Source organism: Bubalus kerabau, chromosome 1, assembly GCF_029407905.1.
Source record: "Bubalus kerabau isolate K-KA32 ecotype Philippines breed swamp buffalo chromosome 1, PCC_UOA_SB_1v2, whole genome shotgun sequence".
NCBI lineage: Eukaryota > Metazoa > Chordata > Mammalia > Artiodactyla > Bovidae > Bubalus > Bubalus kerabau.
The window spans coordinates 229,403,036-229,430,831 of NC_073624.1; the positions used below are offsets into that span (position 1 = coordinate 229,403,036).

The 27,796-nt window shown below is 41.8% G+C and overlaps 1 protein-coding gene across 2 annotated transcripts in view; it reads left to right on the forward strand.

The window, feature by feature from the left end:
• ABLIM3 (actin binding LIM protein family member 3) overlaps window positions 1-27,796 on the forward strand; it is a 136,656-nt gene that overhangs the window by 42,493 nt on the left and 66,367 nt on the right. For both annotated transcript variants that reach the window (XR_008706150.1, XM_055557952.1), the window contains exons 3-5: window positions 5,376-5,513; window positions 22,403-22,586; window positions 24,802-24,914. Coding sequence is in view for 1 of the 2 variants with exons in the window: in XM_055557952.1 (XP_055413927.1) it covers window positions 5,376-5,513; window positions 22,403-22,586; window positions 24,802-24,914 (435 nt within the window). In the remaining variant the exon portion in view is untranslated. The remainder of the gene's footprint in view (window positions 1-5,375; window positions 5,514-22,402; window positions 22,587-24,801; window positions 24,915-27,796) is intronic.

Here is a 27,796-nt window from a genome sequence, read left to right on the forward strand (position 1 = left end):
AGCTTTCTTTATGGTTCAACTCTCACATCCAAACATGACTACTTGAAAAACCATAGCTTTGACTAGACAGACCTTTGTCTCTGCTTTTTAGAACATTGTCTAGGTTCATTGTAGCTTTTCTTCCAAGGAGCAAACATCTTTTAATTTCATAGCTTCAGTCACTGTCCAAAGTGATTTGGAGCCCAAGAAAATAAAGTCGGTCACTCTTTCCATTCTTTCCCCATCTATTAGCCACGAAATGCTGGGAGCAGATGTCATGATCTTCGTTTTTTGAATGTTGCGATTTAAACCAGTTTTTTCACTGTCCTCTTTCACCTTCATCAGGAAGCTCTTTAGTTCCTCTTCACTTTCTGCTGTAAGGGTGGCGTCATCTGCATGTCTGAGGTTGTTTCTTCTGCAATCTTGATTCCAGCTTGTGTTTCATCCAGCCCGGCATTTCTCATGATGTACTCTGCTTATGAGTTAAATAAGCAGGGTGACAGTATGCAGCCTTGACATACTCCTTTCCCAATTTGAACAAGTCCATTGTTCCATGTCCAGTTCTAAGTGTTGCTTCCTGACTTACATACAGGTTTCTCAGGAGGCAGGTAAAGTGGTATTCCCATCTCTCGAAGAATTTTCCACAGTTTGTTGTGATGCACAGAAGGCTTTAGCTTAGTCAATGAAACAGAAGTAGATGTTTTTCTGAAATTCTCTTGCTTTTTCTATGATCCAACAGATGTTTACAATTTGATTTCTGAGTCCTCTGCCTTTTCTAAATCCACCTAGTACATCTGGAAATTCTCAGTTCACATACTGTTGAAGCCTAGCTTGAAGGATATTGAGCATTACCTTGCTATCATGTGGAATGAGCAGAATTGTGTGGTAGTCTGAACATTCTTTGGCGTTGCTTCTTTGTGACTGAAATGAAAACTGACCTTTTCCAGTCCTGTGGTAACGGCTGAGTTTTCCAAATTTGCTGGCATATTGAGTGTAGCACTTCAACAGCATCATCTTTTAGGATTTGAAATAGCTCAGCTGGTATTCCATCACCTCCACTAGCTTTGTTTGTAGTGATGCTTCCTAAGGCTCACATGACTTCACACTCCAGGATGTCTGGCTCTATGTGAGTGATCACATCATCGTGGTTATCTGAGTCATTAAGACCTTTTTTGTACAGTTCTCCTGGTATTCTTACTACCTCTTCTTAATATCTTCTGCTTCTGTTAGGTCCATAATGTTTCTGTCCTTTATTGTGCCCATCTTTCCATGAAATGTTCCCTTGGTATCTCTAATTTTCTTGATGAGATTGCTAGTCTTTCCCTTTCTATTGTTTTCCTCTATTTCTTTCCATTGCTCTCTTAAGAAGATTTTCTTATCTCTGCTTGCTATTCTTTGGAACTCTGCATTCAGATGTGTATATCCTTCCTTTTCTCCTTTGCCTTTCACTTCTTTTCTCAGCTATTTGTAAGGCCTCCTCAGACAACCATTTTGCCTTTTCGAATTTCTTTTTCTTGGGGATGGTCTTGATCCCTGTCTCCTGTACAATGTCTCTAACTTCCGTCCATAGTTCTTCAGGCACTCTATTAGATCTAATCCCTTGAATCTATTTGTCACTTTCACTGTACAATCATAGGTTTGATTTAGCTCATACCTGAATGGCCTAATGGTTTTCCCTACTTTCCTTAATTTAAGTCTGAATTTTGCAATAAGGAGCTCATGATTTGAGTCACAGTCAGCTTCCAGTCTTGTTTTTGCTGACTGTATAGAGCTTCTCCATCTTCTGTTACAAAGAATATAATCAATCTGATTTCGGTATTGACCATCTGGTGATGTCCATATGTAGAGTTATCTCTTGTGTTGTTGAAGAGGGTGTTTGCTATAACTGGTGCATTCTCTTGGCAAAACTCTGTTAGCCTTTGCCCTGCTTCATTTTGTACTCCAAAGTCAAACTTGCCTATTACTCCAGCTTAACTCTGAACTACCTACTTTTTCATTCCAGTCACCTATGATGAAAAGATCATGGCATCCAGTCACATCACTTCATGGCAAATAGATGGGAAAACAATGGAAATGGTGAGAGATTTTATTTTGGGGGGCTCCAAAATCACTGCAAATGGTGACTGCAGCCATGAAATTAAAAGATGCTTGCTCCTTGGAAGAAAAGCTATGACCAACCTAGACAGCCTATTAAAAAACAGAGACATTACTTTGCCAACAAAGATCTGTCTAGTCAAAGCTATAGTTTTTCCAGTAGTCATGTATGGATGTGAGGGTTGGACCATAAGAAAGGCTGAGTGCTGAAAAACTGATGCTTCTGAACTGTGGTGTTGGAGAAGACTCTTGAGAGTCCCTTGGACTGCAAGGAGATCCAACCAGTCCATCCTAAAGGAAATCAGTCCTGAGTATTCATTGGAAGGACTGATGCTAAAGCTGAAACTCCAATACTTTGGCCACCCAATGTGAAGAACCGACTCATTGGAAAAGACCCTGATGCTGGGAAAGATTGAAGGCAAGAGGAGAAGGGGACGACAGAGGATGAGATGGTTGGATGGCATCACCAAGTCAATGGACACGAGTTTGAGTAGGCTCCAGGAGTTGGTGAAGGACAGGGAAGCCTGGCGTGCTTCAGTCCATGGGGTCACAAAGAGTCAGACACGACTGAGCAACTGAACTGAACTGACGATGAAAAGGACATCTTTTTTGGTGTTAGTTCTAGAAGGTCTTGTAGGTCTTCATAAAACTGTTGAAGTTCATCTTCTCCAGCATTAGTGGTTGGGGCATAGATTTGGATTACTGTAATATTGAATGGTTTGCCTTGGAAACAAACCTAGATCATTGTGTCATTTTTGAAATTGCACCCAAGTACTACATATTGGACTCTCTTGTTGACTATGAAAAAAAATAGATTAAAAATTTAAAAAAACAGAGAAGAGGTAGATGAAATTTGTATAGTGATTCTGGAGAGACTTTTGGATCCTTTCAAGAGCTCTCATCATTGATGGTGGTGATTATACTATTTTTTCTTATTTTATTTTCAGACTCACAGTTTTATTTCCCTCAGCAATAGTAGATCATTACATTGCTTATATAAACAGAATCTATATTTTTCTCAAAAATTTGGGGAAGATGGGAGAATGAAATATTTTTCAGGGGACACTGAGCAGGAATTAGAAAAAGAAGCAAAAAAAAAAAATAATAATAAGACCAAGGAGAATGTTTGTGGACCTTATGGGAGTGGGAAAGGATTGCTCTGAGCTCTGGGGAGGATATGATGGTCAAGATACCAGTGGAGCCCTGAAATATATTTGTGGAATATTTCATGAACTTTTTAAATGCTTTACATGTATTAACTCATTTTCTAAGTTAATTAATGATTTAGTTAACTAGCTAACTTGTTTAACTTTTGTCTTAAATTTAAGACCGGAAAAAGAAACTTTAAATAAAGAGCATAAACTTCTTGAGAAAAAGAAGTTTTTTTCTTTATTCTCCCACCTCAGATTAAAAAAAGAAGTTTTTTTTATTATTCTCCCACCTCAGATAAAATTTGTCAGTATTATCAGTTTCAGGGATAATCCACCAGCTTTTTGCCCTTTGGTGCACTTACGGTTCAAGATGTGGGAGGTAATTGAAAGTCCGGCATTTCTGTTCCTTGTCTTCAAAAAGTGTAAGGAACATGAGATCAGTTGTGGAGATCGTCTTTGAGAATCTGAAGAAAACTATAGTATAATGTGTATAACACCAAATTTTATGTTTCATTAGAAATATTAGATATCAGGTGTATCAGGGTATGCTGCAGTTAAAAAAAAAAAAAAGCCTTAGAGGCTATGACAACAAAAATTCCTCCTTGCTCATGATCGACGTTCATCCTGGGTTAGCTTAGAGCTCTGTTCCAGGACTTCTCCATCAGGAATCCAAGCTGCTGCATCCTGCACACCATCTGGGATATCACTGGTCGCTGGGCTATGGGAAAGGCAATATGGCAGATCCCATACTGGCTCCTAGGGCTTCCAATTGGAAGTGACACACAATTTTCATTCACGTTTCGTTGTCAAGCAAGACACTATGTGTAGTCCTCCATGTGCCAAGAATAAAAGACTCAAATTTCAATAAACAGACATAACAGTTACCACACAAGGTCAAGAACCCTTGATCTAGGTGTTCTTTAGGTTCCTTGGCAGTTAAAAATTTCTTTGAGTACAGTTTTAACTTATGCTTATTCAGAGTTTAGCCAGAAAGTCTACACGTCTAAATGACGGACACCAATTCCCCTCCCCTCCAATCAAGTGGTCATCTTTAAAATTAGGACAAGAGTGGGCCTTCTCCTAATAGGATATGAGCATAAATTTGTGGACAATTACTTCAGCCTTGAGTAAGAATTGAGGAGTTGAGTGATTCTTTCCCCAGGACCCCTAGGGGCTTCCTCCAAAAGAGAAGATTGGGTTCCTCACTCCCAATGTTGTCTCAACAGTTTATATATAGAGGTTGGACCAGACAGCTATCAATATCCCTTCTGACCCTGAAACTTATGTTCTATACAGGCTCCTACCATTAATAAATACTAGATGACCAGTTTATAGAATGGTCATGCAAAGTATATTCCAGGGAAAGAAAATCTAGAAAAGGAACTATGAGAAAGTCTAAGCAAGAGATCAGTAGCCTCAAAAGGCAAGTGTAGGTCTACAGTATCATCAAATGCTGACCATAGCACTGCCATCCCAGTGACTTCAGCCCCTTTATAGTCTCCACCAGCTCTTTCCCCCAACTACACACATTTGATAATGTTCTCAATGTTATGGAAAGTGCTATTCAAAGGCAGTTGTAAGGTAAGTCACGTTATCAACCTCCTTCCAACTTGAGTGCCTTTTTTTCAGAAAGTCAGCCGCTATTGAGCATCCTCATTTCATAGATGTGTAAACTGAGAGGCAGAGAAGACCTGGAACTTGCTCAACAGAAAGGCTAGTTGCAGGCAGTCAGCCACCCCTTTCCTCAAGACCCATGAGTCAATGGCAAGACCTAAATTCCCTTTGGAGCTTGGTATTAATCCAGAGATCTCCCAAGAAATGGTATTTCTGGATCATTTATCTTGCAATACTCTACTTCGTCTTTTATTTTTCATTTGTGAATTTGGGCTCTATTATTACAAGAAAAGGTTATGTTCACTCAGAAGTCTCTGCCTGCTTAAGTAGATTTATAAACTCTTGTCTTAATGCCACTCACCTTTTAAAGATGTCTTAGCTTGGCATACTCAGCCTAATGATGTATTAAAGGTACTTTGCTAATCATGCTCACCCTTTCTGCTTTTTCTGCCAGTTAATATTATAATCATGTGTTATGGCAGACTTTTTAAAGGAAAAGAGCCTTCTGGATGGTGATCTCTTTGTTTCTTTCTACAGTTCCATATCAGCAGAATCCTTACAGCCCCCGGGGCAGCTCCAATGTCATCCAGTGCTACCGATGTGGAGACACCTGCAAAGGGGAGGTGGTTCGTGTCCACAATAACCATTTCCACATCAGATGCTTCACCTGTCAAGGTAGGAGGCCCAGTCTCCCAACTCCCTTCTCAGATTCCTGGCCGTACTCTCACCCCAGGACATGCCACAGGGCAGGCAGAACAAACAAACATAGGCAGTTAAGATACCTACAGAGGCCTAAAAAGACCTTCCTTGAGCTGGTTATAAGAATTCTCTCTTCAGCAGTGTGGCATGAGACGAGAGGGTAGAGTAAGGGATGTGGGATACAGGGTGGGAGAGGGAGCCTGGAGACCCTGGAGTGGAAGTGCTGACCCAGAAGGAAAATGGCAATCCTGCAAGCTTCCTTTACACATTTGAGAAGACTCCTGGTTTGTGCCTATAAATCAATTTGAGAGCCAATGAAAGGGCAAAACTGTCATGGCTAAAATTTGGCATGGCTCTGAGATAAGGGTGAGAGTCCTCAGAGGTGAGGTTTAACAAGGGAGAAGATACATCTTCAGTAAGGTTTGTAATTTGGGAGCAGACAGATGCTGCTGCTGCTGCTAAGTCGCTTCAGTCATGTCCAACTCTGTGCGACCCCATAGACAACAGCCCACCAGGCTCCCCCGTCCCTGAGATTCTCCAGGCAAGATGCTGGGTAACCTCTAATTGTGACAGCTTACCCGTGGATAATTCATTAAACCTTTGCTCAAGCAAGCTAAGCATTCCCAAAGAAGGCTCACTAGTGGCAGGAAAAGAGGAACTGGGCTGAAGGAGCCTTGTGGGCCCTCTCATACCAGGCCACCCTCCCTCCCCCATGTCCTTGACTAATGCCACTCCAGCCTCCACTTTTTGAACTTTCCTTCCAGGCTTCTTGTTCCACAGAGAAGCCATTCTGATATCGGACTGGCCTTTGGGTTTAGAGCATGTTTGACCTCTAAGCCGTAACTTCCCCTGCTGGTTTTAGATTTGTCCTCGTGGGGTTTTATGAGCTCTTTGTGATTGCTTTTCCCCACGGCTGCCCTACACGTGCTTGCAGTCAGGTCTCTCCCACACCCGATTATATTGCAGGTCCTGAAACTGGGCTTCATCTGAATTGATTCCAACTCGTGTAATCATCCTAGAGTCTCCTCCCTGATTCTTTCCAGTTTGTCACTATCATTCCTAAAGCATAATGCTCGTAACAGACCACATTTCTCAAGGTCTGCCAAATACAGCAAGGACTACATTTCTTTAATGTGACTGATACTAAATTAACTTCCTGAGGAATCACTTCACACCACTGATATATATTGAATTTAAGGTCAGTTGAAACCGCCAGATCTTTTCATTTTAGTACGTACTACTATCCTCAGCCTCATGCATCTGAGATTGACTTCCTCTGCCATCAAGTAAAGTCCCAGATTTCTTTCCCCAGGATCTAACTGGACTCTTCACTGAGCAAATAAATTTCATATACATATTCCCTAATTTATCTATGGAAGCTTATATGGAGTATATTTTAATTATGTGGTTTTCTTTTTTAATTTTTATTTTGTATTGGAGTATAGTTGATTTACAATGTTTTGTTAGTTTCAACTGTAAGCAAAGTACTACGGTTATATATGCACATGTATAATGGGCAGAGGAGCCTGGTCGGCTGCAGTCCATAGGGTCGCGAAGAGTCGGACATGACTAAGCAACTTCACTTTCACTTTTCACTTTCATGCATTGGAGAAGGAAATGGCAACCCACTCCAGTATTCTTGCCTGGAGAATCCCAGGGACGGGGGAGCCTGGTGGGCTGCCGTCTATGGGGTCGCACAGAGTCGGACACGACTGAAGTGACTTAGCAGCAGCAGCAGCAGCAGCAGCATATATATATCTTCTTTTTCAAAGCCTTTTCCCATTTAGATTATAATAGAATAGGGTAGAGTTCCCTGTGATATACAGTAGGTCCTTGTTGGTTATCTATTTTAAATATAGTAGTGTGTATATGTCAATTCCAAACTCAAAATAGTGTGTATATGTCAATTCCAAATTTATCCCCCACCCCCGCCCCGACCTTTCCCCTTTGGTAACCATAAGTTTGTTTTCTAAGGTTGTGAGTCTGTTTCAGTTTTATAAAAAAGTGTATTTATATTATTTTTTTAGATTCTGTATGGAAGTGATACTATATGATATTTGTCTTTCTCTGCCTGACTTATTTCACTTAGTATGATAATCTTCAGGCCCATCCATGTTGCTGCAAATGGCATTATTTGGTTCTTTTTAACGGCTGAGTAATAGTCTATCATGTATATTACCACATCTTCTTTTTTGTTTCCTCTGTTAATGGATATTTAGGTTGCTTCCACATCCTGGCTATTGTAAATAGTGCTGCAGTGAACACTGGGACACATGTATCTTTTTTAATTATAGTTTCCTCTGGATATATGCCCAAGATTGGGATTGCTGGATCATAGGGTAGTTCTATTTTTAATTGTTTAAAGAAACCTCCATACTGTTTTCCACAGTGGCTACACTAATTTACATTCCAACCAACAGAGTGGTGGGTTCCCTTTTCTCCACACCCTCTCCAGTATTTATTTTTTGTAGATTTTTTGATAATGGCAATTCTAACCAGTATGAGATGATACCTCATTGTAGTTTAGATTCGCATTTCTGTAATAATTAGTGCTGTTGGAGAAATGTCTGTTTAGCTCTTCCACCCATTTTTTTTATTTGATTGTTTATTTTTTTTATATTGGGGTACATGAGCTGTTTGTGTATTTTTGAGATTAATCACTTATTCGTTGCTTCATTTGCAAATATTTTCTCCCATTCTGAGGATTGTCTTTTCATTTTGCTTATGGCTCCCTTTGCTGCTCAAAAGCTTTTATGTTTATGCTGTGAAAGTGCTGCACTCAATATGCCAGCAAATTTGGAAAACTCAGCAGTGGCCACAGGACTGGAAAAGGGCAGTTTTCATTCCAATCCCAATGAAAGGCAATGCCAAAGAATGCTCAAACAACCTCACAATTGCACTCATGTCACATGCTAGTAAAGTAATGCTCAAAATTCTCCAAGCCAGGCTTCAGCAATATGTGAACCGTGAACTTCCTGATGTTCAAGCTGGTTTTAGAAAAGGCAGAGGAACCAGAGATCAAATTGCCAACATCCGCTGGATCATGGAAAAAGCAAGAGAGTTCCAGAAAACCATCTATTTCTGCTTTATTGACTATGCCAAAGCCTTTGACTGTGTGGATCACAATAAACTGTGGAAAATTCTGAAAGAGATGGGAATACCAGACCACCTGACCTGCCTCTTGAGAAATCTGTATGCAGGTCAGGAAGCAACAGTTAGATCTGGACATGGAACAACAGACTGGTTGCAAATAGGAAAAGGAGTACGTCAAGGCTGTATATTGTCACCCTGCTTATTTAACTTCTATGCAGAGTACATCATGAGAAATGCTGGGCTGGAAGAAGCACAAGCTGGAATCAAGATTGCCGGGAGAAATATCAATAACCTCAGATATGCAGATGACACCACCCTTATGGCAGAAAGTGAAGAGGAACTCAAAAGCCTCTTGATGAAAGTGAAAGTGGAGAGTGAAAAAGTTGGCTTAAAGCTCAACATTCAGAAAACTAAGTTCATGGCATCCGGTCCCATCACTTCATGGGAAATAGATGGGGAAACAGTGGAAACAGTGTCAGAGTTTATTTTTCTGGGCTCCAAAATCACTGCAGATGGTGACTGCAGCCGTGAAATTAAAAGACGCTTACTCCTTGGAAGGAAAGTTATGACCAACCTAGATAGCATATTCAAAAGCAGAGACATTACTTTGCCAACAAAGGTCCGTCTAGTCAAGGCTATGGTTTTTCCTGTGGTCATGTATGGATGTGAGAGTTGGACCGTGAAGAAGGCTGAGCGCCAAAGAATTGATGCTTTTGAACTGTGGTGTTGGAGAAGACTCTTGAGAGTCCCTTGTACTGCAAGGAGATCCAACCAGTCCAACCTGAAGGAGATCAGCCCTGGGATTTCTTTGGAAGGAATGATGCTAAAGGTGAAACTCCAGTACTTTGGCCACCTCATGCGCAGACTCATTGGAAAAGACTCTGATGCTGGGAGGGATTGGGGGCAGGAGGAGAAGGGGACGCCAGAGGATGAGATGGCTGGATGGCATCACTGACTCGATGGACGTGAGTCGGGATGAACTCCAGGAGCTGGTGATGGACAGGGAGGCCTGGCATGCTGTGATTCATGGGGTCGCAAAGAGTCGGACACAACTGAGCGACTGAACTGAACTGAGGTCCCATTTGTTTATTTTTGTTCTTATTTTCATTAGGAGGTGGATTGAAAAAGATATTACTGTGATTTATGACAGAAAGTGTTCTGCCTATGTTTTTCTTTAAGAGTTTTATAGTATCCAACATTACATTTAGGTCTTTAATCCATTTTGAGTTTATTTTTGTGTATGGTGTTAGGGACTATTCTAATTTCATTCTTTTACATGTAGCTGTCAAGTTTTCCAAGCAACATTTATTGAAGAGACTATCTTTTATCCATTGTAAATTTTTGCCTCCTTTTTCTTAGATTAGGTGACCATAGGTTCATGGGTTTATCTTTGGACATTCTATCCTGTTCTACTGATCTTTATTTCTGATTTTGTGCCAGCACCATATTGTTTTAATGACTATAGCTTTATAGTATAGACTGAAGTCTGAGCCTGATTCCTCCAACTCCATTTTTCTTTCTCAAGATTGCTTTGGCTATCTGGTGCCTATTGTGTTTCCATACAAATTTTAAATCTTTTTGTTCTAGTTCTGTGAAAAATTCCATTGGTGATTTAAGAGAGATTGCACTGAATCTGTAGATTACCTTGGGTAGTATAGTCATTTTGACAATACTTTTTTCTTGCTCTTTTTAAAAAAAAAAAACAAACTTTTATTTTGTATTCGGGTATAGTCCATTAACAAATAATATGACAATTTCAAGTGAATAGCAAAAGGACCCAGTCATACATACACATGTAGCCATTCTTCCCCAAACTCACCTCCCATCTAGGTCACTACACAACATTGAGCAGAGTTCAGTATATTACACAGTAGGTCCTTGTCAGCTATCCATTTTAAACATAGCAGTGTACATATGTCCATCCAGAACTCTCCAACTATCCCTTCCCCCATCCCTCCCCCTGGCAGCTATAAGTTCGTTTTCCAAGTCTGTGGTTCTCTTCCTGTTTTGTAAGTAAGTTCATTTGTATCATTTCTTTTTAGATTCCACATATAAGAGATGTCATATAATATTTCTCCCTCTCTATCTGACTCACTTCACTCAGTATGATGATCTCTAGGTCCATCCATGTTGCCATAAATGGCATTATTTCATTCTTTTTAATGGTTAAGTGATATTCCATTATATATATGTACCAGATCTTCTTAATCCATGCCTCTGTTGATGGACATTTAGGTTGCTTCCATGTCTTGGCTATTGTAAACAGCACTGCAATGAACACTGGGGTGCATGTATCCTTTTGGATCATGTTTTTCTCTGCATATATGCCCAGGAGTAGGATTTCAGGGTCATCTTGTAGCTCTATTTTTACTTTTTTAAGGAAAAAACAAAACTAAAAAATTCCATACTGTTGTCCATGATGACTGTCCCAATTTAGATTCCCACCAACAGTGTAGCAGGGCTCTTTTCTCTCCACACACTCTCTAGCATTTATTGTTTGTGGATTTTTTTATTATTATCATTATGATAGCCATTCTGACTGGTGTGAGGTGATATCTTATTGTAGTTTTGATTTGCATTTCTCTAATTAGACATGTTGAACATCTTTTCATGTGCCTCTTGACCATCTGTATGTCTTCTTTGGAGAAATGTCTATTTAGGTCTTCTGCCCATTTTCTGATTGAGTTGTTTATTTTGATGCTGTTATGCATCATGAGCTGTTTATAAATTTTAGAGGCTAATGCTTTGTCAGTCACATCATTTGCAAACATTTTCTCCCAATCTGTGAGTTGTCTTTTTGTTTTGTTTGTGATCATCCTTTGCTCTACAAAAACTTTTGAGTTTAAGTAGGTTCCATTTGTTTATTTGGTTTTATTTGTTTATTTTGGGTTTTATTTCCATTATTCTGGGAGATGGATTGAAAAAGATATTGCTGTAATTTATCTCAGAATGTTCTGCCTATATTTTCCTCTAAAAGTTTTATAGTGTCCAGTCTCATGTTTAAGTCTGTAATCCATTTTGAGCTTATTTTTGTGTATTGTGTTAAAGAATGATCTAATTTCACTTTTTAAATGTAGCTTTCCAGTTTTCACTGTACCATTTGTTGAAGAGATTGTCTTTCTGATATTGTGTAGTCAATTTGTCATAAGTTAATTGACCATAGCTGCATGGGTTTACTTCTGGTTTTCTATCCTGTTCCATTTATCTGTATTTCTATTTTTGTGCCAGTACCGTACTGTTTTGATGACTGTGACTTTGTAGTGTAGTCTGAAGTCACAGAGCCTGATTCTTTCAGTTCCATTTTTCTTTCTCAAGATTGCTTTGGCAATTAGGAGTCTTTTGTGTCTCCATACAAGTTTTAAGATTTTTCTCTTCTAGTTCTGTGAACAATGTCATTGGTAATTCAGTAGGGATTTGCCTTGAATCTGTAGATTTCCTTGGGTAGTATAGTCATTTTGACAATACTGATTCTTCCTATCCAAGAATATGGTATATATTTCCATCTGTTTGTGTCATCTTTGATTTTTTTCCTCAGTATCTTACAGCTTTCAGAATGCAGTTCTTTTGTCCCCTGAGCTAGGTTTATTTCTTGGTATTTTATTCTTTTTGATGTGATGGTAAATGGGATTATTTCTTTAATTTCTCTTTCTGATTGTTAATATATAGGAATGCATATTTCTGCATATTAATTTTGTATCCTAAAACTTGACCAAATTCACTGATGAGCTATAGTATTGATAGCTTTCTGGTAGCATCTTTAGGATTTTGTGAAGAGGAACTCAAAAGCCTCTTGATGAAAGTGAAAGTGGAGAGTGAAAAAGTTGACTTAAAGCTCAACATTCAGAAAATGAAGATCATGGCATCCGGTCCCACCACTTCATGGGAAATAGATGGGGAAACAGTGGAAACAGTGTCAGACTTTATTTTTCTGGGCTCCAAAATCACTGCAGATGGTGACTGCAGCCATGAAATTAAAAGATGCTTACTCCTTGGAAGGAAAGTTATGACCAACCTAGACAGCATATTCAAAAGCGGAGACATTACTTTGACAACAAAGGTTCGTCTAGTCAAGGCTATGGTTTTTCCCGTAATCATGTATGGATGTGAGAGTTGGACCGTGAAGAAGGCTGAGCGCCGAAGAATTGATGCTTTTGAACTGTGGTGTTGGAGAAGACTCTTGAGAGTCCCTTGGACTGCAAGGAGATCCAACCAGTCCATTCTGAAGGAGATCAGCCCTGGGATTTCTTTGGAAGGAATGATGCTAAAGCTGAAACTCCAGTACTTTGGCCACCTCATGCGCAGAGTTGACTCATTGGAAAAGACTCTGATGCTGGGAGGGATTGGGGGCAGGAGGAGAAGGGGACGCCAGAGGATGAGATGGCTGGATGGCATCACTGACTCGATGGACGTGAGTCTGGATGAACTCCGGGAGTTGGTGATGGACAGGGAGGCCTGGCATACTGCGATTCATGGGGTCTCAAAGAGTTGGACACAACTGAGCAACTGATCTGATCTGATGTACAGTATCATGTCATCTGCAAACAGTGACAGTTTTATTTCTTCTTTTCCAATCTGGATTCTTTTTATTTCTTTTTCTTCTCTGATTGCCATGGCTAGGACTTCCAAAACTGGATTGAATCAAAGTGACTAGAGTTGATATCCTTGTCTTATTCCTGGTCTTAGAGGAAATGCTTTCAGCTTTTCACTGTTGAATATGATGTTAACTGTACGTTTGTCATATGTGGCCTTTATTGTGTTGAGGAAGGTTACCCCTATGCCCACTTTCTGGAGACTTTTTGTCATAAGTGGGTGTTGAATTTTATCAAAAGATTTTTCTGCAGCTACTGAGGTAATCATAAAGTTTTTATTCTCCAGTTTGTTAGTGTGGTATATTGAAGAGTTTCAGAAGGATAGATGTTAACTCTATCTACATATAAAATTAAAATTTTTTTAAATAATCATCTAGAAAAAAGTGGTTCAGTGTAATTTGCTAAAAATTTTAATGATGTCTGGCAATGTGTCACATGTGACCAGTTCATGAAATTAAACTGATGATTCAGAAAAAAAAAAGATGCTCTGGGAGCTCCTCCTCCTGATGCCAGACCCCCAGGCTAGGGATCCTGATGTGGGGCTCAGAACTTTCACTTCTGTGAAAGAAACTCTGTGATATAATTGTTTTTCAGTTTGTAATTCACCCATCCAGGGGCTGTGGGGTTTGATTTGATAATGATTGTTCCTCTCCTCGGAGAAGGCAATGGCACCCCACTCCAGTACTCCTGCCTGGAAAATCCCATGGACGGAGGAGCCTGGTAGGCTGCAGTCCATGGGGTCGCTAAGAGTCGGACACGACTGAGCACTTCACTTTCACTTTCCCCTTTCATGCATTGGAGAAGGAAATGGCAACCCACTCCAGTGTTCTTGCCTGGAGAATCCCAGGGATGGGGGAGCCTGGTGGGCTGCCGTCTATGGGATCACACAGAGTTGGACACGACTGAAGTGACTTAGCAGCAGTTCCTCTACTACCATCTTGATGTGGCTTCACCTTTTCTTTGGATGTAGGATATCTCTTTTGGTAGGTTCCAGTGGTTTTTTTTCGGTAGTTGTTCAACAGTTAGTTGTGATCTTGGTATTTTCATGAGAAAGTGAGCTCTTGTCCTTATACTCCATCTTGGCAAAGTTCTTTGTGGTTTGTATTTTATATTGAGAATTGGCAAACCCCTTTAGTACTAGTTGACCTAAGAGAGTATCTTGGTGTGTGACCATTTTTACATCCCCAGAAACTGAGACAGGACAAAGAGTAATAACAATAAAATTGTTATAAGGTGGTTTGAACTATGAATCTACAGTTATATTCTTAACAGATTGTGTTTGTTCTTTTGCTTTAAGCCAAAATTTAATAGTTTAAAACAGTCTTTTATTTAGCTCATGTTTCTCTGGGTTGGCTGGGCAGTTATTCCAATCTGACTTGGTTCTGCTTATCTCTCCTCACCTCATTATAATGATATGATGGGTCAGCTGGCAGTGGTTGGCAGGCTGTTGACCTGAGTACCTCCATATGGCTTCTTGTCCTCCAGCAGACTGGCTTGGACTCATTTGCATGGTAGTCTTTGAGTTCCAAATGCAACAAAAGAGCAGGCTTTAGTAAGCAAGACCATTTTGTACCTCACCTTGTGTTATACTTGTTAATGTCCCAAAACAAGTCAAATGGCCAACCCAGATTCAAGATCATGGAGAAATAAACTTTGACTTTTGTGGAAGGAGCTGGAACATGAGAGTTCAATGATGTGAATACAGAGAAATGAAGAATTTGGCCATTTTGACAGTCTACCGTAGGGAGATAATAGAAAATCTTTTAAGGTAGATTTTAAGACCGAAAAACTTATCATTTTTCTGAATATTTTCAGTGTCAGCTTTAGTTGGAGAGTATTTTTGTTTCCAGCAGTAAATGGTATAAGGATTAGTTACCCTGCTGCTGCTGCTGCTGCTAAGTCGCTTCAGTCGTGTCCGACTCTGTACGACCCCAGAGATGGCAGCCCACCAGGCTCCTCCGTCCCTGGGATTCTCCAGGCAAGAACACTGGAGTGGGTTGCCATTTCCTTCTCCAATGCATGAAAGTGAAAAGTGAAAGTGAAGTCGCTCAGTCGTGTCCGACTCTTAGCGACCCCATGGACTGCAGCCTACCAGGCTCCTCCATCCATGGGATTTTCCAGGCAAGAGTACTGGAGTGGGGTGCCATTGCCTTCTCTGTTAGTTACCCTAAATAACCCTAAATTTCTATGAATTTCTTTTAGAACCCTTTTAAAGTGCACAACTGTGCTGACATGAAAGGAAGGAATCTGTAGAGGTGAAAAAAAAAAAATAAAAGCAGAAATCCTTGTGTGACTGCCAATGCCAGATTTAATCCTCATGTTTTATGCTAAATCTTGAAGACCTTGAGCTTTTACCTTGATGGATCATGGAGAATAGAAGTCAAAGCCTAGAGCCTGACCAACATAGGATTCTAACAGGAGACCTCTGAGTAAAACTAAATTTCCTCCTCCCAATGTATAGATGGATGAGAAGTAAACCAGTAAAGGAAACAGCACTGAAACTTTCCTGTACCAACTTAGGCACTGGGTATAATACAGCAAAATTTGTAACAAAATGTCTGACCATACCCACTCTTTATATGGATTCACATTCTATTTTCATGCTATACATTTGGCATTTTTGAAAGTGAAACAGAATCTTAAAGTGATCCCACACTTGGCAAAGGCCAGGTTTATTCTAGACCTCAAAGAGTTTCTACAGATAACATTATTATCATAATGAATAACTCCAGTAAAAAATGCACAAATCATAATGAGAGAAAGCCAGCAGAATGATGGAGAGTAGAATGGGAACCTTGGAGACTTTATAGATTGAAGTTTTCTGACATTGTATAACTACTTTCAATACATTTAAACAAGAGAAGCCTGCAAAAACAATGAACAAGAGACAATACGTTATAACAACAGCAGATTTGAAAAAGAAACAATATACCTTTTAGACATAAAAATGTATAGTATTTAAAATTTAAAATTCAGTGTATGGATTAAATAGCAGATCAGATGTTGTTGAAAAGACAATAAACTTTAAGATTCAGTAAAGAGAGTGGTGAGCGACTTCACTTTCACTTTTCACTTTCATGCATTGGAGAAGGAAATGGCAACCCACTCCAGCGTTCTTGCCTGGAGAATCCCAGCGACAAGGAAGCCTGGTGGGCTGCCGTCTCTGGGGTCGCACAGAGTCGGACACGACTGAAGCAACTTAGCAGCAGCAGCAAAGAGAGTGGTATATATTTACAGCCCAGAAATACAAGAAAGTGGTAAAAATAAAAGAGAAGTTTATACATGGAGAATATAGGAGAGAGTTTGACATATACCTAATCAGAGTTCTACAGAGATATAATAGAGGACATGAGTAGGAGGACAATATTTGAAGAGATAGCATCTTTGAATTATGTATAACTGTTGAAAGACACAAATCCTTGAATCTAGGAAACTTAATAAATCCCAGTAGGAAAATATAAAAGAAATCTACCTACACACATCATAGTGAAACTGCAGATCACCAAAAACAACCTCCCCTCCCCACCCCCAAAAAAACCCATCTTAAAAGTAGCCAGAGAGAAGAGCCAGGACATCTGCATGTTAATGGTAAATAAGCTGACAGCTAAAGTTTTAGTAGCAACAAGGAAATCTGAGAACAGTGAAATAATATCTTTATGTACTGAAAGAAGTACCTAAAAATTTATATATTCAGCAAAACTATCTTTCAAGAACAAAGGCAAACCAACAGCTAACATCATACTTAATGGTGAAAGACTGACTGACTGATTCCCTTTGAGATCAAAAATATTAATAAAAAAAGTCTGCTCTTACCACTTCTGTTTAACATTGTACTGAAAGTTCATGGTAGGTCAGTTAGGCAAGAAAATGAAATAAAAGACACCCAGATTGAAAAGGAAATAAGAATATCTCTATTTGTCCATGGCATGATCTTGTGTATAACAAATCCCAAGGAATGCACTAAAAACTATTAGAAGTAACAAGTTGATCAGATTTCAAGTTACAAGATCAGTTTACCAGAATTAGTTGTATTTCTAGGTACTTAGAATGAACAATCTGAAAATAAAATTGAGAAAAAAATTCCCTTTACAATAGCATCAAATAAAATGCATAAGAATAAATTTAATGAAAAAAAAAAGAATAAATTTAATGAAGGCATAAAATTTATACTTTGAAAGCTATAAAAAATTAAAGAATAAGTGAAAAAATATACCATGTTCATGGATCAGAAATCTTGTTTTGATGGCGATATTCTCAGGTCAGTCTACAAACTTGGCGCTATCTTAGTCAGCTCAGGCTGCCATAACAAAATGAAGATTGGGTGACATAAACAGTAGTAATGTATTTTCTCACAATTCTGGAGGTTGCAAGTCCAAGATCATGGTGTCAGCAGAGTCAGGTTATGGAAAGCTGTCTTCCTGTCTTGCCGACAGGTACCTTCTCATTGTGTCGTCACATTTTCCGAGAGGGAGGGAAAGAGGTGGAGGGGAGGGAGGGAAGGAGGGAAGATGAGAATGAGAAAGAGAATGAGCAAGTTTGCTGGTGTCTCTTCTAATGAGGGCACTAATCCCATAATGAGGGTCCCATCCTATGGCCTCATCTAAACCTAATTATCCCCTAAAGGCCACCTATCTAAATACCATCACGTTATGGCTTGGGGCTTCAACATACACATCTGGGGAGGACACTATTCAGTTCATAGCACATGTAATCCCTATGAACATCCCCACTGACTTCTTTGCAGAAATTGTCAAACTGATTCTAAAATGTATGTGAAATTAGAGACATAGAAAAACCAAAATAATCTTTAAAAAGAAGAACAAAGTTGGAAGACTCAAAATTCCCACTTTAAAAGCTTACTGCAAAGCGACAATAAACACAACAGTGTGGTACAACGATAGACATAGAGATCATAGAGAGTAGAAATGAGAGGCAAAGATAAAGCCCTGGGCTTCCTTGGTGGCTCAGTGGTAAAGAATCCGTCTGCCAGTGCAGGAGAAACGGGTTTGATCCCTGATCTGGGAAGATCCCACATGCCATGGAGCCACTGGGCCCATACTCTAGAGCCCAATTGTTCAATGGTGCTCTATAATAGCCTATGCTCCAGAGCCCATGTGTTGCAACTACTGAAGCCCTCATGCCTTGGAGCCTGTGCCCCACAGGAGAAGCCACTGCAGTGAGAGACCTACACGCTGCACCTAGAGAGTAGACCCTGCTCATCGCGAGTAGAGAAAGCAGCAAGACCTAGCACAGCCAAAAATCAATTAATTAATTAAATTTTAAAAATGCAGTCTTATATTTATGGCCAGCTGAATATTATCAAGACAACCAAAATAATTCAATAGGGAAAGAATAGTCTTCAACAAATGTTGCTAGGAAAACTGAACATATGTACACACACAAAAATAAAATTGGAGTCTTCTTCACACCATACACAAAAATTAACTCAAAGTGAGTCAAAATATAGGAGCAAATATTCGTGACGTTAAGTTAGGCAAAGCCTTCTTGGACATGATAACAAAGAAAGCAACTGGGGAAAAATAAACATCATCAAAATTTAAAATTCTTTTGCTTCAAAATAGATCATCAGGAATGTAAAAAGTAAACACATAGAATGAAAGATAGGATCTGTAAATCATGTACTGATACTTGTAAAGGAGTTGTATCTAGGACAGGTGGAATAGATCAGTTGTGATATGGCACCCCACTCCAGTACTCTTGCCTGGAAAATCCCATGGACGGAGGAGCCTGGTGGGCTGCAGTCCATGGGGTCGCTAAGAGTCGGACACGGCTGAGTGACTTCACTTTCACTTTTCACTTTCATGCATTGGAGAAGGAAATGGCAACCCACTCCAGTGTTCTTGCCTGGAGAATCCCAGGGACAGGGGAGCCTGGTGGGCTGCCATCTATTGGGTCTCACAGAGTCGGACACGACTGAAGCGACTTAGCAGTAGCAGCAGATGTGGTCACACAGTTGCATACAGCACAGCAAAACAAAGGAACCACAATTAGGTGCATCGACACGAATGAATTTCAAAACCATAACACTGAGAAAACAAAGCAGTAAATTACACAGAAGAGTTAATACAGTATGATTCCATCTGTATAAAATTCAAAAACAGGCAAAACTAAACAATAGTATTGTTTGTGGAGTCGGACACGACTGAAGTGACTTAGCAGCAGCAGCAGCAAAGGTAGTAAAACTGTAAAGAAAAGCAAAGAGATTGATAAACTCATGATTCGGGAAAGGAGTGTGGAGAGGAGGCATTCTTAGGGTGATGAATGGGATTCCAAGGTGCTGGTAACATTGTTTCATAAGTTCACTAATGGATACCTGGGGGTGTATTTTATGTGTCTTCTTTACAGTGTACAGTATACAGTGTGGTATATTTATTACATTTTCTATATGTATATTTCACAATTTAAATGTTTAAAATAATGAATGAAATCCCCCTCAGGGGACCTTCTTTGAAAGGACTTTGAAAGTCCATAAAACTGTCTCATTTGAAAAGTTGAAAATCAACAGAATTATATGACAGAATCCTAGACTCTTAGACGCTGATGTGTCCTCAGTTACCACATACCTCCCTCATTTTACAAATGAGGCAGCTGAACTCCAGAGAGGTGAAGTCACTTTTTCAAAGTCACACAGCACTTGAGTGCTAGAATAGAAATATGGAGGAAGGTCCAGTGACCCTCAAAATAGTACGTTTTCCACTGAAACACAGTAAGGCTGGGTGTAAAGCCTCTTCTAGGCATTATATTTATAGTGAGCTTTCATTCTTTATTTTCTTGAAGCAGTTCTGAGTTCTCATATTCTGTCCCATTGTCAGACCATATGATCTTTCTTTTAATTATAAGACTTTATTTTTTGATTCACAAAATAATGACTGCCCTGGATATATGAATTGCATGTCACTTCCATACTGCAGACCCTTCCCGTGGCCTTTCTTGTTGTTTGAATGAAGACCTCTGCTCAGGCTCAAACACATCTGTCATGCTGGTCAAGCCTACCTTCCACTTCGTGTTCCCCACTGTATTTCCAGGAACCTGGGATTCTTATCAACTCTTACATCCTTTCTACCAAAAACTTCCTCCTTCAGCTCCTTGGGGGAAACGAAGGAACTGATTGTTCCAAGTTTTTATATGGCCTCCTGGTTTTCTCCACTGGGAGAGGTGACTCTGGGAGTAGAATTGGCAGGGGACACAAAGGAGAGAAAAGAAGGGAAAAAACAGGAGCTCTTTCCAGGGATGTCATAGGCCATGACCTAACTAATTCCACAGCCATCAATCGATCTGCCACCTGCACACTCCAGAACAGCCTGTTCTCTGGCCTTGCCTGCCCTCCAGACCAGTCATTGTTTGATGTGATGAGTTTTCATGAATGCTGATGAAAGATGAAGCCTGATGAAAGATGGACCCTGCCCCACTTGCTACCTCCACCACCACCTCCTCCACTCGCCAGCCCAGAGGGCTGGTCTCTATGGGTCTCCAGCTCTACCTCATACAGAGTTTTAAATGTTTAGACACATAGTCAGCCCTGAATAAAGCTCTTCTTCTTCTAGACTCACAGGATGTCAATATCAGAAGAAAATCTCAGGTCATTTCTTGTCCAGTTTCTGCTTTTTGCATAGCAGTGAACAGAGGCCCCAGATTACAGACAGCCAAGGTCATCGTCACCCAGGGAGTTAGTGGCAGTAACAAGACCAGAGACCAGGTGGTCAGACTTCCAGAGTAGAGTCTGTCACTGACCTAGACTGTTTTCCCTGGTGCTGTGACATGTGAATTCACTTTGAAGCTGCCCTGCTCCCTCACCTTGGCCCTTTAATCCTACCTCTGGCCTGCAGAGTAAATAAACACTTGTGAAATACTTCTGACATTCACCTGGAAGTCCCTCCTACCTTTAACCAAGCTGCTTTTGGAAAACAACTTTGCCTGTTAAAAATGAGAGGGTATTTACTGGGGTGATGTCACCCAGTCCAGGCCAAGTCTTTGATAAAGCTGAGTCAGGCTAACTACATTTTTGGGAAACCGATGTATTAAAGCTAAGTGCCTGTTTATTACCGTAAACAAGAGCTGTAACTCTCTGTTGTATCAGTTCACATTGCCCTGATCAGCTGCTGCTTCCCAAAGGCAACCTATGTAAAAAGTCAAACTGTCAGACAGTCACTTGGTGAATGCAAACTCTGAACGAGGGGGATTTGAAAGAGCTCTCCAGCTGCTTTCGTTTGTTGCTGACTGGTCCCTTCCTGGCTGACCCATCCTTGTTTTAACTTGATCAATATACTCAGCAGTTCTGGTGGCCCTGAGAGTCATTCGATATCTTGAAGGAAACATAGCCTCTTTCTGCTCTTCCCATTATGTGTTAATTTCATAACTCTCAGAGGGAAATCTCATTCCCCACATTTCTAAGTCCTTTGGGGGAGGGGGTCCCTCATGATTTAGTTGTTCAGACACCTATAATTATGTCCACGTGCTCTTCTATTATCCGTCCTACATTACTTCATCTTGTCCACCAGGATATCTCAAAAGACTTTTGATGCGGACAGATTATAATCTTCAAATCATATATCCCATTGACATTCTAAGTTGTCTTCATCTAGCACAGACTCGTACACACAGGAAATGCCCAGGAAATTTTTAACTGAATGATTCCTTTATTAAATCATGGTATCACTAGCTGTGTTGCATTGTGTGAGCCGCATGGCCTATATCTTAAGAGGACTGTACAACATGGCTGGTGTCAGTGCGCAGCCCACTCCAGTATTCTTATCTAGAGAATCCCAGGGATGGGGAGCCTGGTGGGCTGCCGTCTATGGGGTTGCACTGGGTTGGACACGACTGAAACGACTTAGTAGCAGCAGCAGCAGCAGCAGTGCACATCAGGGTCAGCCAGGGAGTTGTGCTAAAAATGCAGGTGCCTAGGCTCTGCAACCCCAGAGAGTCTGATTCAGGCCCCGGCAGCTGCATCTCCAGAAGTTTTCCAGGTGATTCTGATGCAAGTCATCTTCAGACAATCCTTTAAGAAGCACTGGCCCCAGAGGCCCATGAGTTCCCATGTGTCACCATTCTCTGGTCGCTTGTAACTGAGTCAGCCTCCAGCCTCATCCCCAGCAAGAACCTCCTGCTCGCAGACCCTTCCTTGGACTCACCTGCCTTTATTTCCCTCCTTGTTTCCTCAAGTGTGTGGCTGTGGCCTAGCCCAGTCAGGCTTCTTCTTCAAGAACCAGGAGTACATCTGCACCCAGGACTACCAGCAACTCTACGGCACCCGCTGCGACAGCTGCCGGGACTTCATCACGGGCGAGGTCATCTCCGCGCTGGGCCGCACCTACCACCCCAAGTGCTTCGTGTGCAGCTTGTGCAAGTGAGTGGGTGGCCAGTGAGGGCTGGGGACCCTGCCTCGGTCCCTGGGGAAGGGAAGAAATGGCCTTTCCCAGGCAGATCTCGAGGTGAACACTTTCATTCCTAGACTCTCAGGGGTGGGAGGACTTGACAAGCAAATGGTTTTGAACATTTAGCAGCTGAATCCTGTCTGTTAGATGTGGTCTAATACAAAACACTAGTTTGTCCCAAGATGAAGGCAGAGTAAAGATCTGAGCCCCTACACTCAAGTCTCCTATTTCCCATCAAAAGGCCCCAAAGGAACCACTGAGTGCCATGGCCTCTCAAGACTCAGTGTGGAATCCACAGGTCTGGCTCAGGCTCTCACATCCTCAGCTACATGTGGTCCTGGGATGTCTATTTATAGCCTTCCTCCACGACCCTGGAGGTGACCCCACCTCTGTAAGCCTCAGCTTCATTGGTAAAATGGGCACCAAAACCAGTACAACTTCACTAGGTTTTCAGGAAAATAAATGAGATGGTACCTGCAGAGACCGCTCAGTGACTGGTACCAAATTCTGTCTGATTTTATTATTCTTTTCTTTATCATAATGTTCATCATCCACCTTCTCAAGACTTTACAATTTATTTTTAATTGAAGGATAATTCTTTACAATATTATGTTGGTTTCTGCCATACATCAACATGAATCAGCCATAGGTATACCTATGTCCCCCCACTCTTGAACCTCCTTACCACCTTCCACCTCATTCCATCCCTCTAGGCTGTTACAGAGCCCTGGTTTGAGTTCCCTGAGTCATACAGCAAATTCCCATTGAGTATCTATTTTATATACGGTACTGTATATGTTCCATGTTACTCTCTCCATTCTCAAGACCTTTGATAGGTGATGGAAAGCTCACCATCTGCCTCCTCCCTACCCCAAGCATCCCCATTACTTGTTAACTTAGCAAATGTACCTTAAGGACCCACTGTATACCAAATACCATATTAAGGAGACAAAAAATAAAGAAAACCTCAACCCTGTCCACCAATATTTTAACATTTAATGGACTGCTCTAAGTCATAAGTAAAACACTATTGGAGTATATGTATGTACTTTTTAATAGGGAAAGTAATTTATAAATCAGTTATTCCTCTCATAAAATAACCATCTCTTTGTTACCAGTTAGAGTTATTAACCACTTGGGGTTTTTGATTGAGACTAATGGCACAGTGCGTAAGAAAATATCATCCAGTGGCATTCATTCTTTCATCCAGCCCTTAAAACCTGGGCCTTAGGTCCTAGAATGCCAGAACCATTGGAAGTTTGCACAGTAGGGTCCATATAGTGTAACGTGGAGGTTTTGTGAAGCCCAGTGGAGATGAGGTGTCTTCTCAAGGTCATGATCCATGTCCTTGTAGCGGTAGTGAGTGCCTGGGCTGTGACAACAGCCCCCACCCCGGCACTCCCTCCATTGTTCATGTCGCTAATGTGAGGGCAGAGAACCACAGCAGGCTTAGGGCCGTGTGCTCAGAACCCATGTTAACAGCCATTCTAGACTTCATGAGCGTGATGGGATTGGCTGTGCTGAGGGTTCTAAACAGTTTATATTTAGTTAGGGAGGCAGGACAGGACAAGCTTGAGATTCCTGAGCTGTGGAACTCCCAACGGTTCAAAGGCAGATGAGCAGAGGAAGAGGTTCTCTATGGGTGTCTAAGGTTCCTGGGGAGTAAAAGGAAGACGTTTTGGCAAATTGAATTGAGTTCTTCCTGACATACAGGGATAGGTCAAGTTGGGAAGACATCCTTCCAAGAGGAAGCACCCCTGAGACGAGCTTTTAGCCTCTTTATTGCATAGAAGGAAATGGAAACCCACTCCAGTATTCTTGCCTGGAGAATTCCATGGACAGAGGAGCCTTCCAGGCTATAGTCCCTGGGGTCCCACGAGTCAGACACGACTTTGCGACTAAGCCACCACCACCACCGTTGTATAGAGGAGAAATGTAAGCTCAAATAAGTGCTGTGATTTTCCCAATGTTTAAAAATCATGTAAATGGCCCAACTGGATCTCCTTCCAGTCCTGATCCTGACTGAGTGGTTTAGCTCTGCCCCGGGAACAGCCCATGAATGTAGCTGGTACTCTATATGTGCTGTATGTGCTACCAGAGATCTTCAAGCACATATCGTCAAGTCACCTATAGACACACAGCCCTCTGGAGAGGAGGTGTTGAATTCCTTCTTCTTCCTCCTCACAGGAAGCCCTTCCCCATTGGAGACAAGGTGACCTTCAGTGGGAAGGAATGCTTGTGTCAGACGTGCTCCCAGTCCATGACCAGCAGTAAGCCCATCAAGATCCGCGGACCAAGCCGTGAGTCCTCCCCGCCGGGTGCCTCCCCGTCTGCAAGCACATCTCCCAGGGCTCCCCTGTCCCAGTTTCACTGACCATTTCCCTTCTGCAGCCTGGAGGGAAGTGGGGGCAGTTCCCACCCTGGAGGACTCCTGAAGTATGACCCAGTTGGCAGACAGCCCAGACTCATGAGCTTCCCTACATACAAATGCAGGGAAAACAGGCCGCCCAACAGTAAACAGGGATGGCCTGGGCCATGTTTCAGCCGCTTGGGTGGTTCTCTTGGAATGAGTGGGCCTCCTTGTCTCCCCTCTGGTCCATGCTGCCTGGAGCACCCCAACAGAGCTAATCAGGTGTTTTCCACCAGTGGCTCTCAATTCTTAAAATTCCCCAAAAAACTATATGCAGACATATCTTAGCAAAAGATGGAATATGGGAGAAAGCCACAAGGGCTGTGTTTAGTGTCTCTTAGGGTGTGTCCTGTGGACTGCAGCATTAGCTTCACTGCAAAACTGGCAAAAATACAGATTTCTAGGCCCATTTTGGACTTGTAGGAATGGGACCTAGAAATATATGATCATAAGAAGCTTCCTGAATGATTCATTCGCTGCTCCTAAAACTGAGAACTACTCATAAAGGTCATGTTCTATCACTAAAACACAGGTTGGGGCATGAAGGGGAGCTGAGAATCAGAGGTGTACCTTAGAACAGTCATTCTGATTTGTGGAATGTCCATTCCATTCCAACTTGTCTAGCTGTAAGATATCTAAATCACTGTTGCAAAACGCCCTTCTCGGACCCCTCACTGCATGTGCCCACACACACACCCAGGGTCTCGTAAGCCAGGTTGCTGTGCTGCTAAGTCGCTTCAGTCGTGTCCGACTCTGTGCGACTCCATAGACGGCAGCCCACCAGGCTCCCTTGTCCCTGGGATTCTCCAGGCAAGAACACTGGAGTGGGTTGCCATTTCCTTCTCCAGTGCGTGAAAGTGAAGTCGCTCAGTCGTGTCCAACTGTTAGCGACCCCATGGACTGCAGCCCACCAGGCTCCTCCATCCATGGGATTTTCCAGGCAAGAGTACTGGAGTGGGGTGCCATTGCCTTCTCCAAAGCCAGGTTAGGCTCCAGCATTCTTTCATGTTACATGACACTCTCACTGGCCTTGTCAGCAGAATCAATGAAAGCCCATTAGCATCCTGCACTGCATCACTGCGCCATGTGGGGGCTGTCAGCCACAGCACCAGCAGACTCAGCATGCTGGGGCTGTGTCCACACGAGGAGGGTGAGCACAGAACCACCTCCCCCAAGTCAGCAGGACTCAGCTCCCGGAGGCTCTAATAGCAAGGGAGCCTGTTGGAGGGGGTGCTCCCTCCATCATCCTTCCCTCCTTTCAGTTGATTCAGACCTGTTCCCAGACCTTCCTTCAGTGTCTTTGGTGGGGATCAAGAAAAATTTGCTGCTCTGAGCAGGTTTCCATCTTGAGGTGGCTAAGGCTGAGTGCACACAGTTATCCTTCCTAACTGCTTGAAAGCATCATCCAGAACGACAGCAAGTCTGGAATGCTGGGATGCAGGACCACAGGACCATGCTGCTCAGGTACCCGGACACCAGTGAGACCACGGGTGAGGCCATAGAGAGAAGCCAGCTGGAGTCAGGAGGCTGTGTTCCTTCTGTGTGATGCATACCTGTCATGCAGCCTCCCTGTGGCTCAGTTTACCCAACTTGGTGGAAAGCAAATTCAGCAATCAGACTAACATACATCATAGTGTGTAAACTATACAGAGTGAAGTAAGCCAGAAAGAAAAACACCAATACAGTATACTAACGCATATATATGGAATTTAGAAAGATGGTAACAATAACCCTGTGTATGAGACAGCAAAAGAGACACTGATGTATAGAACAATCTTATGGACTCTGTGGGAGAGGAAGAGGGTGGGAAGATTTGGGAGAATGGCATTGAAACATGTAAAATATCATGTATGAAACGAGTTGCCAGTCCAGGTTCGATGCACAATGCTGGATGCTTGGGGCTTGTGCACTGGGACGACCCAGAGGGATGGAATGGGGAGGGAGGAGGGAGGAAGGTTCAGGATGGGGAACACATGTATACCTGTAGCGGATTCATTTTGATATTTGGCAAAACTAATACAATTATGTAAAGTTTAAAAATAAAATAAAATTAAAATTAAATAAAATAAAATAAAAAAATAAATATAAAGTGAGGGGTTTTGTTGGCTTGGCGGTCTAATCTAGAAAACATGCCAGAGGAGAACTGAGAATAAATTCCTGAATCTGCTGTTATTTCACTCAGCTTGTGTTGTGTGTTACTGTGTGCCTTGGGGATCTCAGGCAGGTGGGAGATTTCCTCAGCTGCGTGTGGGAGGCCTGCATGGGAGCACATCCACGAGGAGAGGCTGCTAAATTCTCCACCATAATTCTTCAGATCAGGAGGTGGAAGAAAGGAAGGAAGAGTCAGTACAGAAGAACAGTGAGCATGTGGGCAGTCTCCAGGGGAATGCGGAGGATCATGGCTCATCTTGCTACTCACGAAGTCTAGACATCAATGTGTGGATCTATGGGGCATATGTTTCAGAGAAATGTTCTTTCCCCAAAGGTGGTCATTGTCCATGCTGCAAACACAAAGTAGGCTCCTGACTCGAGGGGAGGTTGAAAGGGCTTCTGAGTCCCCCAGGGATGGAGGAAACTAAAACAAGATTCAAAAGAGTGCTAAGATGATGAACATAGCTTGGAAAAGGAAAATTAAGGACGAAAAACTTGCTGTATTTTTGAGCCAGAGGAGTGTGAATTTTCATTCCTGGAATGTCAAGACACTGTGGAAAAGCAGAATCTGTATCTACTCAGAAGAGATCAAGAATACTTGGGAGCTGTTAAGAGATGGGA